The 14017-nt window shown below is 47.4% G+C and overlaps 1 protein-coding gene across 2 annotated transcripts; it reads right to left on the minus strand.

Annotated features, from left to right (window-relative positions):
• Window positions 1-4392: 4392 nt before the first annotated feature.
• LOC101775703 (putative protein ABIL2) lies at window positions 4393-6977 on the minus strand. Of its 2 annotated transcripts, none has more exons than XM_004968882.4 (9): window positions 6465-6977; window positions 6263-6345; window positions 5957-6107; window positions 5776-5875; window positions 5581-5673; window positions 5435-5471; window positions 5216-5325; window positions 4965-5068; window positions 4393-4876 (listed from the first exon to the last, which is right to left on the minus strand). In XM_004968882.4, exons 1-9 carry the CDS (start codon window positions 6576-6578, stop codon window positions 4703-4705), a joined length of 966 nt encoding a protein of 321 aa, XP_004968939.1. In that variant the 5' UTR covers window positions 6579-6977; the 3' UTR covers window positions 4393-4702. The 2 variants fall into 2 exon arrangements, with proteins under 2 accessions (XP_004968939.1, XP_004968938.1); XM_004968881.3 differs by having other exon boundaries at window positions 5435-5474; window positions 6465-6976.
• Between the last annotated feature and the right edge of the window lie 7040 nt (window positions 6978-14017).

Below are 14017 nucleotides of genomic sequence, written 5' to 3' on the forward strand. Positions count from 1 at the left end.
ACGTTTAGACTGGACCGGAACTCCGTGAACACTGAAGAAGGCAGCCCTTTAGTGAAGATGTTCGCATATTGTGAAGAGGTTGGAACATGCAGAACACGAAGATCACCAATGGCGACTCGCTCCCGGACGAAGTGAAGATCAATCTCAATGTGCTTGGTTCGTTGATGCTAAACTGGGTTGGAGGACATGTAGATGGCACTTATGTTGTCACAATACACCAGTGTTGCGCACTGGACGGGGGGCACGCAGCTCTAGCAGAAGCTGTCGCAGCCAGGTGGCCTCTGCAACTCCATTGGCCACCACGCGATACTCGGCTTCAGCGCTGGACCTTGACATCGTGTTCTGGCGCTTGGAGGACCATGAGACAAGATTGTCACCGAGAAACACAGCATAGCCCGAGGTGGACTTGCGGGTGTCTGGGCAACCCGCCCAATCAGCGTCGGTGTAGACGACAAGATCGATCGAAGTAGATGGCTGCAGTAGGAGACCAAGGTGGAGAGTGCCTCGAACATAGCATAGAATCCGTTTTAGAGCTGCAAGGTGAGACTCACGAGGATCGTGCATATGAAGACAGACTTGCTGCACAGCATATGCAATATCTGGCCGGGTGAATGTCAGGTACTGTAAGGCTCCAGCGAGGCTACGAAAATCTGAGGAGTCAGAGACAGGGGCGCCATCTGCTGCAGCAAGCTTTGGATTGGTGTCAACTGGAGTGGAGCAAGGCTTACACTCGGCCATCTCGGCGCAATCAAGAATGTCCAGCATATACTGTCGCTGAGAGAGAAGGATGCCATCACCGCTGCGCTGAACATGCATACCGAGGAAGTAATGCAATTCAACAAGGTCCTTCATAGCAAATTCTCGCTGAAGAGCTGAGATGATTTGCCGAAGGAGGTTGGTTGAAGAAGCTGTGAGGACGATGTCATCTACATATAGCAACAAGTAGGCTGTGGCTTATCCGCGGTATAAACGAAGAGCGAGGTATCTGATTTGGCTTCAACAAACCCAAGGGACTGCAAGTGGGTAGCCATGCGATTGTACCAAGCACGGGGGCCTGTTTGAGGCCATAAAGTGATTTCTTCAGGTGACAAACATAATCCGGGTGTGCTAAATCTTCGAACCCAGATGACTGCTGACAATAAACTGTCTCTGTGAGGGTGCCATGAAGAAAGGCATTCTTCACATCAAGTTGGTGGATGGGCCAGCGGTGAGAGAGAGCTAGGGAGAGCACCGTGCGGACAGTAGCTGGCTTCACCACGGGGTTGAAAGTCTCATCGAAGCCCACACCAGGCCTCTATGTAAAACCACAAAGAACCCAGTGCGCCTTGTACCTTTCGAGGGAGCCATCAAATTTAAACTTGTGCTTGAAAATCCACTTTCCGGTGACAACATTTGCCCGAGGAGGGCGAAACACGAGATCCCAAGTGTGATTCTCCAGCAGGGCACTGAGTTCCTCTTCCATTGCAGCTCGCCAATTGGTGTCGGCAAGAGCGCTACGGAAGGTCTTCGGTATTGGGGACATAGATGAAGCATGGAACGCAGCAGGCATCCGAAAACCACTCTTCGAAACTGTGCTCATGGCGTGCCGGTTTGTCACAGGAGGAATAGCAACAGCACCTGGTGGCAGGTGGGGCGGTGCGGCTGATGCAGGTGCAGCCGGGGCGGCTGCAGTCATAGGTGGCACGGCTGATCTAGGCGCCGTCGGAGCGACTGATGTAGGCGCGGCCTAGGTAGCTGGTGCAGGAGCAGTCGGAGTAGAAGGTGGTCGAGGCCGGCGCGTGTAGTGGTAGACGAAGTCGCTGGCTGGACGCAGGGGTGGGAACCCAGGCAGTGGCGCGTTGGGTACCTGTGGCGGTGACACCGGCGCCGGGGAGCCCGCGGAGCTCACGCGAAGAGCTGGCGGGATGTACAGCCGGTGAAGAGGTCCGCCTCTATGTGAGGTGGATGCGTTCTGAGCCGCGCGTGGCGTGGGAGGGGTCCCCATCGTGTGCAGTGCAGGCGGGATGTAGAGGGCGGGTGCCGGTGGATCAGCAGTGTCCGCTGGAGCACTAGGAGCAGGAGGCGTCGGGGGCACCCCAGGCACAGCAGGGGTGCTGTATGGTGTTCCTGCAGACAAAAACTGGTGCAGTGGTCCAATAGGAGCGGGCACAACATTAGTAGCATCAAGAAACTCAAAGTCCGTCGGAACACGGGGACCATTGCACTCAGCAAAGGGAAAAGCCATTTCATCAAAGATGACGTGCCGGGAGATGATGACTTTATTGGAAGAGAGGTCAAGGTAGCGGTATCCTTTGTGGTGAGCGGAATATCCTAGGAAGACGCACAATGCAAACCTAGGAGCGAGTTTATGAGGAGCGGTGGCGGACAAGTTTGGGTAACACTTGCAGCCAAAGACTTGTAGATGACCATACGCCGGCGGCGTGCCGTATAGGGCAAGGTGGGGCGTGGAGAACTGTAGAGTCTTGGTGGGCAAAATGTTAAGCAGAAGGGTTGCTGTGGAGAGGGCCTCCACCCAGTAAGAGGGAGACATAGATGCCTGAAAGAGTAGTGAGCGAACAATGTTATTGGTGGAGCGAATAATGCGTTCGGCTTTACCATTTTGGGGCGAGGTGTAGGGGCAGGACATACGAAGATGAATGCCCTGGGTAAGGAAGAAGTGGCGGGTGCTAGAGTTGTCAAACTCTTTCCCGTTGTCGCACTGGACAGCCTTGATACGGGCGCCAAATTGTGTGTAGGCGTGAGCGATGAAGTTGGCAAGCGTACTGAAAGTGTCAGATTTTAGTCGCAAAGGAAAAGTCTACAGGAAGTGAGTGCAATCATCAAGTATGACCAAATAATATTTGTAACCAGAAATGCTGACAACTAGAGAAGTCCATAAATCACAATGAATAAGATCAAACTTGCTAGACGCACGAGAGGTGGATGTAGGAAAAGGCAGACGGACATGACGCCCTAACTGACAAGCATGACATAAATTTGAACAATCCTGAATAGGACAGGAGACGCTAGACGCAAGCTTCGACAATGCCTCATGACCAGGGTGGCCGAGACGCCGATGCCATAGTGGGGAGGTAGCCCGAGCGACGAAGGGTGGCCTGGCGCTGCGCATCGAGGAGTTGGGTGGCGGTGGCGGTGCCCGCCTGTTCCTTGGCCAGGCGGGCCGCGGCCTGGTCAGTGGCAGCCGCAAATATGGGAGAAGGTGGGGGAGTAGGGGCCATAAGGGGCGCTACACGGCAGAGGCCGGCGCGCAGGAGTGGGCAGCGGAAGGGAAGACCTAAACGTCTGATACCATGAGAGTGAATAGGCCTTAGGAAAATATGATTGATTGATATGAGTACAGGGAGTACAGTATATGTAGGCAAGGATCAGGAATAGTTTATAGAAACACCCAATCAGCCTTGCCTACCCAATAAACACCATAAATCCTAGAGATAGCCCAGCCGATAGGCTGAGGTTCAGCCTGTAATAGCGCCTATGCTAACAGTGTGGATGGATCACCAGGAACTTGAGTGTTATCTAATGTTTTTTTTTAAAAAATAGCAACTTGAGTTGCGTTCCTTTCCAGGTTTTGTTCCCATGATTTCTTTTTAACCTCGGAATGTTGTAAAATCTTTAAAAAATCATATATTTCCTGAAAAATAGCCAATTATTGTGAGGTAAAATAAAATATTGTAAAGAACAAGGAATGTGTTTCTTGTTGACCACGAGCATTGTATAAACGCAAAATATTAACCTTTTGATTCGTTGCTTAAATAGACGATCAGAAACCGTGCTGCGTATAGCTCCTCAAATTCATTCTATTTAACTACTCGCTTGTAGTTTTAGACCTCAAATCACGAAGTTACTTATAGATAAATTTTGGTTGGTAGAAATAGTTCAAAACCTTATCCTCTCTCTCCTTACGCTTGACACAACTAGAAGCGGAACGATTCCAACCCTCTCAAACTTCCATTTTTTCCGTTTATCCACCACACACATCTTTCTTCTCACTCCTGTGCTGCTAATGGTGGCCATCGCCCCTTGTGCTGCTCCAGCCTCTACCCGTTGCTGCTTGCCGCCCCTCATTGCTGGCTACTTGCCACCTGTCTTTCCTCGTTTCGGCGGTCAAAAACACTTTCTGTTGCTCCGTCAAAACTTCTTCGGCAATATAAGTAATCGATGTGGGAACATCTACACGCAAGCCCAATTATAAAAAGAGTAAATAAACAAACAACTAATTTGCAATAGTGTTGCACACATTTTATTTACATGTAAGCGCCAATTGTACCTATAAATTGCCTACGTGTTGTCCCGGTGACCCATCCGCACCCACCTACCAAATTATTGTTTCCAAATAAACAATTTGAGAGATGATGTACCTAAGGGCACCCACTCACCAAGTTCATGTACTAATTGCATATTTAACTCTTATGTTATTACAAATTGAACCATTGTTGATCATGAATTCCAGCTGAAGTCTCTGAACGAACATGAGACTTAACAAATGAATACAGAGACTTGCGATCTGATGCAACTCACAAAAACAGGCAAGTAGGTGAGGTATCTTGCTGAAATTTCCCATTTTCACCTTACACTATATACCAACTTTATACTACTGCTTTACAATGACAATATTTATATCGAGGACATATACCACTTTGTCTGAAAATACTGATGCATGAGTATGCAGAGATAGTGGTGCCACCTAATCTGTAGTAAAGGCTCAGTAGTCATCGAAATAACTCGGCAACGGCTCATCTTTTCTGGACTTGCGCCTGCTAAGGATTGACTTGAGGAACTTCCTGCTCTTCTTTGGGGTATGCTCGCCATCCTTGCTGTCGTTGCTCCTGTCAGCTTGTGACCTCAGTGGTGCCAATTTCTTGGGCTGTGAGGTGGTCTGCATTTCCAGTAACAATAGATGAAAATGTATCAGTATTATGTACATCATTTCTTGGAAGACTCCATCACAAGCCCGTGTAATTTACCTGAACCCTGACACTTGACGTCTTGAGCAAGGATGCCTTCTTTGAGAGTGATCCGGACCTTGTCAGTGGAGTTGCTGAAGGAATCGGCGAATCTGATCGCCTATCTGCTTTGCAGAAACATATTTGAGTAGCAAGCATGAGTCAATTTCTCAAGCTATGCAAAACTGTATGAGCAGACCAGGATCCTTTCTGTAATCATCTCCTAGAATTGGATTTACTGGAATGAGCTGCTCAAGTGTTGATTGCTGTACCTCTGTTGCTGGGTATAGCAGCCTCAGATGGTGGCACGGAATGTGACCGCTGTGCTGGTGATGCTGAACGTGCCCGCTGTGAAGGTGCACGGGCAATCGATCGCAACTTGCTGCGAACAATAGAAAATTCAGTTTATCAACCTAGCTGCGAACTGCGAACAGAGAGGCAAGGCGAAAAGAATTCCAAGCTTTTTTTTTTTGGGTACATCGAGGACTGACCTGAATGAAGCCTGCTTCTCTTTAGCTTTTGGTTGGGCTGCTGATGCAACACATTTCAGGTCAGTACGAGGTTAACATATATGGTCTTCGTTCAGTGGTTAATTGAAGCGATGAATAATTGCAAGATGTTAAGAGTCCATTCTTACCACTGAATACTTGATGCATCTGCGCGGTCCTGTTTGTGACCTTGTTCATCTCCCTGAAGTTGGGCACGGCACTGGGCATCGACTTGTCTCCAGCTGCAATTGCCAAATGGAATTGAAATATCTTACCAAAATCAACTCTAAATAATTTCTTGTTTTCAGAAAATGGTGACAAGTGACTAGGGATACGAAACATACCTGGCAAGATGTATCTCTTGTGATACTTAGGGGCAGTGATCACCAAGGATTGCTGTGAAAGGCCTTCTCTGTCCATGCAGGCTTGGCCATCTTGAGTTCTCTGAAACCATTCACTCCATTAAATTTAAAGAGAGAGATGATGGGACTAATACAGATTCCAGGATGAGTAGCTTCTGCAAACCTGCTGGATGCAGGAGACCCGGAGATTGGCATCGGCGACCTCATCGAACCTTTGATCGATGAGGCTGGAGACCTTGAAAGATATGGAGCCCAGGTGGTCAACGGTGTTGACAAGGGCCTTCACGGCATACTCCTTGAGGTTGTTCATCACCCTATGCGTCCAGATTACCAGTACATTCAGAGCAGCATAAGCCTCAATCAATGCGTGAAAAACAAAATCAACTGCAAGTGCATTCTGTATGCAATTTTGCTTGGTGATCTCGTGTAGGAAACTGGAGGAGGGATGGATCATGGGTGTAGCACATACGCCTGCTTTCCCTCTTCCCGCATGTAGGCAAGTTCGAAGTACTCGGCGGCGGAGTAGAGCTGCGACCTCAGCGTCTTGAGATCCTGCAGTCAGAAATCGCAATGAATACGTGATACCAATTATCAGTTTGATCAAGCAATGCAGCCTTGTTTTAAGCAGTCAGAAATGCAGGAAGACGAATCTGGAGGAGACATGAGCTGACCTTGATGGTGTCGGAGAAGATGAGGGTCTCCTGCATCTGCACCTCCTCCAGCGTGCTGCTCATCCCCGCAACGCCGACGCCTCTGTTCCCAAAGGACCCCACTGCCTCCACCATTCTTGCCAACTAAACGAGCTCCTCCGTTTTGCTAATTTTTCTTTGCCTGTATGAATTCCTGGTTCCCTCTTTGATCACAGAGCCACAGGGGGAGGTCGAGGTGCTGACGAAGAAGGGGAGAAGCAATGATGGGGAGGAACTCAACGTCGCGCTGGGAAGAAGACCATGCGGGGTTGGAGGAGAAGAAGGCAAGCATGTCATGAGCACGACGGAGATATTTAACAAGTACTAGGAGTAGTTGTGCTGATGCTCCGGCAGTGGCAGCAACAACCATATATAATAAGGAAATTCAAGGCAAAGCCAATAATATGACAGGCAATGGCTGCTTCTGCTACTATTCTCCACTGGACGGTGGCTGGTGAATGTGAATGAACGGCAAGGATGGTAAACAGGATGGTCCTGACTCCTTGAGTACTTAGCTAACCACACTGTTACTCAGCCCCCGCATCATGCTGGCAATCACTTCCAGTGTACTATCATCAAGCTCGTCAGGTCCTGATCAAGGTGACCCCTACATCAATTGCCATCAACAGTCTACAGCATGGTGAAGTGAATTCGGTAGGGACATCGGTGTTCTGTGTTCAGTTGGTTAAGCGGTCAAGATGGACGGGCCTCGCCCACACCGACTGTGGTGCAGGTGATGAAAAGCTCCAAAGGATGGGATTTCGTTGGGATGCTGAACTGAACACTCTTCTTTCTCACCTTTTCTTCTCTTTCTACCCCTGTGCTGCAGTGCATGGACATCATTTCTGCCCCATGCATCTGGGGCCCCTCATTGTGAGTTTTCTTTCTTTCTTTTTGGGGAAACAAAACCCAACCTCCTTATTAGTCATCAACACCTCGCTTCCATCGTAAGCACGCAATCAATAGTATTTTTTTTCCTAAAAGAATTAGTATTTCTTTATTACCAGCTAATGGCACTGTTATCTTGTTGGAGTACATTCCTTTTTTGTACTTGATTATAATTTTCATATGTTTACTATATATACCAACAAGATCCAACGAAAGTGATCATCCGTACAATCCAGGAAAGAGTTGCAGGAAAACAAACCTTGGGAACAACGCATCATCACGCATGGGATTAACAAATGTCTCTCATGTTTGGGACATGATTAGCTTTAAGCAAAGCGAAAAGCGCTGTGCAGTCCTCTCCCTCCCATAGTCCCTGTTCTTTTTTGTCCTTTTTCTTTTCCTCTGTTTCAGATGATAGATGCCTGCTGCAATCTGGATCACCCTACGTGGGTGGATCTGCCGAAAAATTCAACGGGGAATTGGCGCACATCGCGCCGGATCAGGGTGCCGGATGGACGGATAGATTGAGAGGTCCGTGTGGTGACAGTCCGGCGCTTCCGTTTGTTGGGTTCGTCAGGTGCCCAAATCCTAGCCTCCTAGCTAATGGCTATGTTGCTCCCACTTTTGGGTGTGTCTTGGGATGTCGCATAATTGATTGCAGCTAGTAGTCGCTACCACGATGCCTCTAGCCCCCTGTCCTGTACACGGTTTTGACTACAAAAGTATTGCCATGTTCACCTTAATTTTTTTTAGAAAAAACTACACCCGTTTTTTTCTCATGAATTGGGGAGAATTGCAGTGTTTCAAATCCATTAAGAAATTGGAGACGATCCTTCTACCTGATTCCATTTTATGTACAAATCTATTGGACATGTTTCTTCTCTTCCATCCAACCCGTGCATTGTCATTACATTTGCATCACTGCGCCTTAGAACAGTTGTACTCTCTCTGTCCTAAAAAAACAAGCCATTATAAGAATTTTAGGACAGATTAATAAGAGGTAAAATGACATTGATTGCCCCTATTTATTTATTAGCCATATTTTATGCTAATTGATTGCTGCATGCCCATATGCACATGCACACATACCAAATTGAGTATAATGAATTATTTTTTGGATAAATTTTAAATCGCAAAATGACTTATTTTTTTGGATGGAGGAGTGCACAATTTTGTATTGGCAATTTCTAAATTTAGCTGCTCATAATGTGTTGGTGATTTTTATTGTACAATTGAAACAACTATGGCTATTTGGAAAAAAATTATAGATGTGAACAATAAACCATATCAAATAGGGTGAGTATGCACGCTTGTATGTGAGCATATTGTAATTTGCAAATAAAAAACCTAGAAATATCTCAATTACAATAGGCTGGTCCTCCTGTTGGTTCTTATTCAATTATGGTTCTTATTCATTGATGAAATGGTGATTTTGGCACTGTTGGTTGGTTTTTTAGCTCAATTACAATAGGCTGGTCCTCCTGGATGTAGGGCCAAGCTCCGTCACTCTTTTTATTTATAGGATTATAGTTTGCATTGCATACCCCTTTTTTTTAATTTTTTGCCTCCCAGTCTCAGTCCTGCACACGCCGGTCTGCTGCTCTCCCAGAATCCTGGACGCCAACGCGCCGCTGCCTTGCTACTTGACCGCGGAGATGGCCGCTCGGCCTTTCGCCTGCGGAGTGTGCGGTCGGCGGTCGCTCCCGATGCCGGCCTCACGTGACGCGCCGCCACCGTTGCGTGTGAAAACAATTTGGGAACTTGGGAATGGTTTGGAATTTGACCATGGGAACAAATGGAGAAATGTTTTGTGGGCTGGATGGCTTGATGGCCCAATCTCTACTTCTCTTTTTTCTTCGTCTTGAAGCCCCTATTTCGCAGCACTTGCAGCCCAGATCGCCGCCTGGCCCAAATGTCCTTCTTCAACCTCTGCCTCCCTCCTCGTTGAACCGCTTGCTTCTTCATCCATGGACGGAAAAAATGGGCTCCAAGGATTGGCTCTAGTATTAAGGATTAAGGTGACTAATTTAATTTGGCGGTTCAATGGCAACACATCCAACGAGGCTAATATGATTTGATAGTATGCAGAGAATTAGGAACCAATTCTCTTAGTGCCACTAAAAATTATAAGGCTTTTTTGCGTGCCACTAAAAATTCACTTAGTGCCATTGCTTTAACTTTCCATAATTTTATGCCATTTCCGTCGGTCCGCTGTTAAGTTGTTGTTAAGTTTGTAGGAAAAGACGATTTTGCCCTTCCCAAGGCTGTGAAGCAAAATTTGGCCAATTTCCGTTGAAACCATTGCCACGTGGTTTAGTTTATGTGTGTATTAATAATTTGTCAACAACATTACACATTTTGGCGAAACAAAAATTGACATAAAATGGTTATTCCGTATTCCTTATCAAACGTCACATAAGCTCGATGCTCAAGAAATATAAATACACCTTCCCCAAATCAGCAATATCCCTCGAAATTCACCTGTGCTTGCTTTAGGTTCGGACCGTTCGGACTTTGAGAACTATTTTCACCAAAGAGTTGAGATTGAAGCTTAAGGCAATTACTACCTTAACTCGTAGTAATAGGTTAGGCCGGTTAGTGCATCTACTTGTGTGTTAGTCTAGTGTTAGATGCGTTTTTAGGTCAGTCCCAATCCATAATGTCTAGGAGTAGCGTCTATCCTGCCACATTATCTAGACATCACGAAGAAACTACACCCTCGAAGTTTCTTACGGTGGGCCTGTAATAAATTGCCACCATGCTTTCTCCGCACTTGCATCCACGTCCGCATCATCTTTCTCTCTTCTTTCCCGGGAGCCGGCGGCAGGCGCATCATCCTCGTTCTCTCTCAGTTCTATCCCGGCAGCCGGCGGGCGGGCGCTCCAATCTGCGGCCGGCAGGGCTGATTTCGAGCTGCGGCTGGCGAAGCCGAGAGCGGGATGTGGCAACACGCCAAGCACCCAGCTTGCGTCGCTTCCGCTTGCAGTCTTGGATGCGAGGAAGGTTGGAGATTGGAACACGGAGCCTACGGCGACCTCAGGCAAGAAGCAAGCGACGTGCCCAAGGTGCTTGAGAAGCTCCGGGGGCAGCGACCAAGCCAATCGAGCAGCTAATTTTGGGTTGCTGCTGCTAGTAGGCGAGGAGGCATGCTGCTTCCTTTGCACGTGTGAGTTCAAGGTTAAGGTGGCCATGGTGAATCGGTGATGCTCAAGAATCAGAGGTGATGTGGCTCGAGCGCTTCCTCAAGTGCTCAAGTGTTGACGTTAGGAAGGTTGCCGGGCGGCGGCAGGAAGCTCACGCAACGGCGCCGGGCGGCAAAGCGGGCGTGGCGGGTGGTGGCTCTGCAGACACGCGGGCTGCGCACGCACGCACGGTAGAAATCTTCTATATTGTTTACCAAGGGGTGTCCTCAAGCTACATGTGACACTGTTAAAGGTACCCTTCATGTTGACAATGAGTCCTTGAATGAGCGCTATTTGGGCATGCCCACAGATGTTGGCAACTCGATTAATGGAACGTTTAAATTCTTGAGAGACCGCGTGTGGAGCAAGATCAAAGGATGGCTTGAGAGGATCCTTTCAGCTGGTGGTAAAGAGGTACTAGTCTACTCAATGGCATGCTTCAGACTTCCGCGGGGTTTATGCAACCACATCAACTCTCTAATCAGACAATTCTGGTGGGGTAGCAAACAAGGGCAGCGCAAAGTGAGCTGGGTATCTTGGGAAGTGATGACCAGACCGAAACACCTTGGTGGTCTTGGTTTTCGGGACATTGAGATTTTCAACTTGTGTTTGGTGGCAAGACAGTCGTGGAGGATCTTGCAAAACCCTGCCTCTTTAAGTGCCCGCCTCCTCAAGGCCATATACTTTCCCAACACTTCAATCTTGGAAGCCGAACTAGGGACCCATCCATCTCAAATTTGGCGTTCAATTCTGGCTGGCAGGGATGTCTTGACCCAGGGTCTTATACGCCGCATCGGTGATGGCAGAACAACCAAAATTTGGGATGATAACTGGCTGCCACGTGATTGTAATATGAAGCCCATAATTTCCCTGAAGGTTAATCCTCCACGGCTTGTTAGTGAGCTTATTGATGAAACTACAGCCACATGGAAAGAGGAGCTGATTCGAGAGTTCTTTCTCCCGATGGATGTTTCGACTATTCTGAGCATACCTTTGTGCACTCGCAGACAGCCTGATTTCTGGTCTTGGCATTTTGATAGCAAGGGGCTCTTCACAGTTAAATCAGCCTATAGGATGATGGTGACAACGAAAATTAACCGAGAGAATTATTTTGAAGGAAATGCAGGATCATCAAACACTGAGTCTGACAGTATAGGGTGGTGTTCATTGTGGAAAACGGCCGTACCTTCCAAGGTCAGGGTCTTCCTGTGGCGACTTGCTCAGCAGTCGTTGCCCACTGCAGACGTTTTGGTGCACCGGAATATGGCAAGATCCTGTGTTTGCTCATTATGTGGAGTTGCGGATTCATGGAAACACTCTCTTGTTGAATGCAACATGGCCGCTAGTGTCTGGGCACTCTCTGATAAGGTAATGGTGGAGCATATGATGTCGATCGGCGAACCAAACGCCAAGAACTGGCTGTTCAGCCTTATTGAATCTCTACCTCATGAGCATTTCACCCGACTGACGATAACCTTATGGGCCATATGGACAGCTCGTCACAAGGCTATCCACGAGGAAATCTTTCAAAGTCCTTTATCCACCCATGGTTTCATTAACTCATATTTGGAGGACCTGAAATCTATTGCTAAGCCACCTAGTGGGACACCAGTTCATGCGGTTCCAGTACCAAGGCAAGCTCGTTGGATCCCTCCCCCGAGAGCTATACCTAAAATTAATGTTGATGCAGCTGTGTCGAAAACTGAGAATCGAGGGGCTGCAGCAGCCTTCTGCCGAGACAATGATGGCACTTATCTTGGAGCTTCTGTAATGGTTTTTGTTGGCATCACAGATCCTGCAACTTTGGAAGCCTTGGCCTGCCGTGAAGCTCTTGCTCTTGCTGAAGATCTTGCTTTGGAGAGATTATTTGTTGTTTCAGACTGCAAGACAGTTGTCTCGGAGATTGGCGAAGGAACTCTGGGTAGCTATGGCTCGATCATCGCTGAGATCAATTCCCGAACTGCACATTTCAATGAGTGTAGTTTTGCCCATGAAGGAAGAGCTTCGAATTTTGAAGCACACAATCTAGCTAGGCATATGATTTTAAGTGGGGTTGGCCGCCATCTGTGGCTTGGTGCACCCTATTCTGATACTATTCCTGTAAACATTGTTATTGAGTAATAAAGCCAGATTGTCCTTAAAAAAAAAACTACCTCGCCCACAACGCGAAACTGGCGGCGTCTTGGTGCATTGGACCGCGCGTCGACGTGATTTCGCATGCACGAAACGATTTTCTCCCTTTTTCTTCTCTTTCCTCACGCCATGTCATCGTTTTGCTTATATAGCAAGCTATTTAATGCTACGAAAACTATCTAACCTAGAGGGTTGGGACTACCCTTATCTGCCGCCTGCCGGTGCATACGCATGTACGCATATATACCCTTTGGCAGCAGTTGAGCACTTGATTTTTTTTTATCCACTCCATCGAGATCGTACAACTCTGCTTCGTTCTTCAACCTCACTACCTCAGCTAGTTTTCTCTTTCATATTTTCCCTGAGCTCCCAACTTCCATGACCGACAGACTTGCTGATTGATGCCCTCTACCATGCGCTCACCCCCACACCGCTCACCTTCCTTGTCTCTGGCAGCTCCCCACCGCCACACGATGTCACGCTAGCCCGGCTTCTATCACTGTGTCGTCCAATCCTATCTTTTCCAACCACCTTCCTCCACGGCCTGGTTAGTGGCGTCCCTGTCACCTCACCTCCCCGCCTCCGCACCCGCCACCACCGCCAATGACCTTCCCTCTATGTCTGGGAGGTAAGGAAACCGCACCCCCCAAAAAAAACCCAAACCACGAACTTCGAGCGCTAATTTCATTGAACACTCGAATCAAATGAATCGGAGTTGATTGGGGCACAAATCAGACAGCAGAAAAAATTGAGTGTTGGTGACCTTGGAACACTCGAGTGTTATTAGATTTCGTGTATTTTTACCTTATGGATTAATTGTTGCACTTTACATTTTATTTTATTTTTATCTTTCCTAGAATTACATTGTACACATAGTTTATAGGATTGGAATATGACTATGTGAGCTAAAAAAATTTATATGGTATAGAGATAATAACACATGAAAAAATCTAGCGTAGATATACATACAAGGTCCCTTCAAAGTACACTTAGTTTTTAAGAATCATAATTGGACCTCCCTATTACTGTGTCAAGGTCCCTTACAAGGTACAATCGTGGATATTATGTAGGGTGTAGTATGTGCATGCGCCACATTGTGATCCCGCAAGTCAAAAAAAGTGAGTTCGGGCCTGTTTGTTTCCACCTTCCTAAAATTTTAGCTTCTAAAAAGTGACTAAAATATGACTAAAGAGCCAAACACTATGACTAAAAGTGACTTAAAAACTTTTAGGAGGCTTCAATTTCTTTAGGAGCTCCACCCCTCCTAAAACCTCCTAAAGCTCATCCTGGACCCCCACTGCCCTCATTTATTGCTCCCCCCTCTCTCTCCCT

This window comes from Setaria italica, chromosome V (genome assembly GCF_000263155.2).
Source record: "Setaria italica strain Yugu1 chromosome V, Setaria_italica_v2.0, whole genome shotgun sequence".
NCBI lineage: Eukaryota > Viridiplantae > Streptophyta > Magnoliopsida > Poales > Poaceae > Setaria > Setaria italica.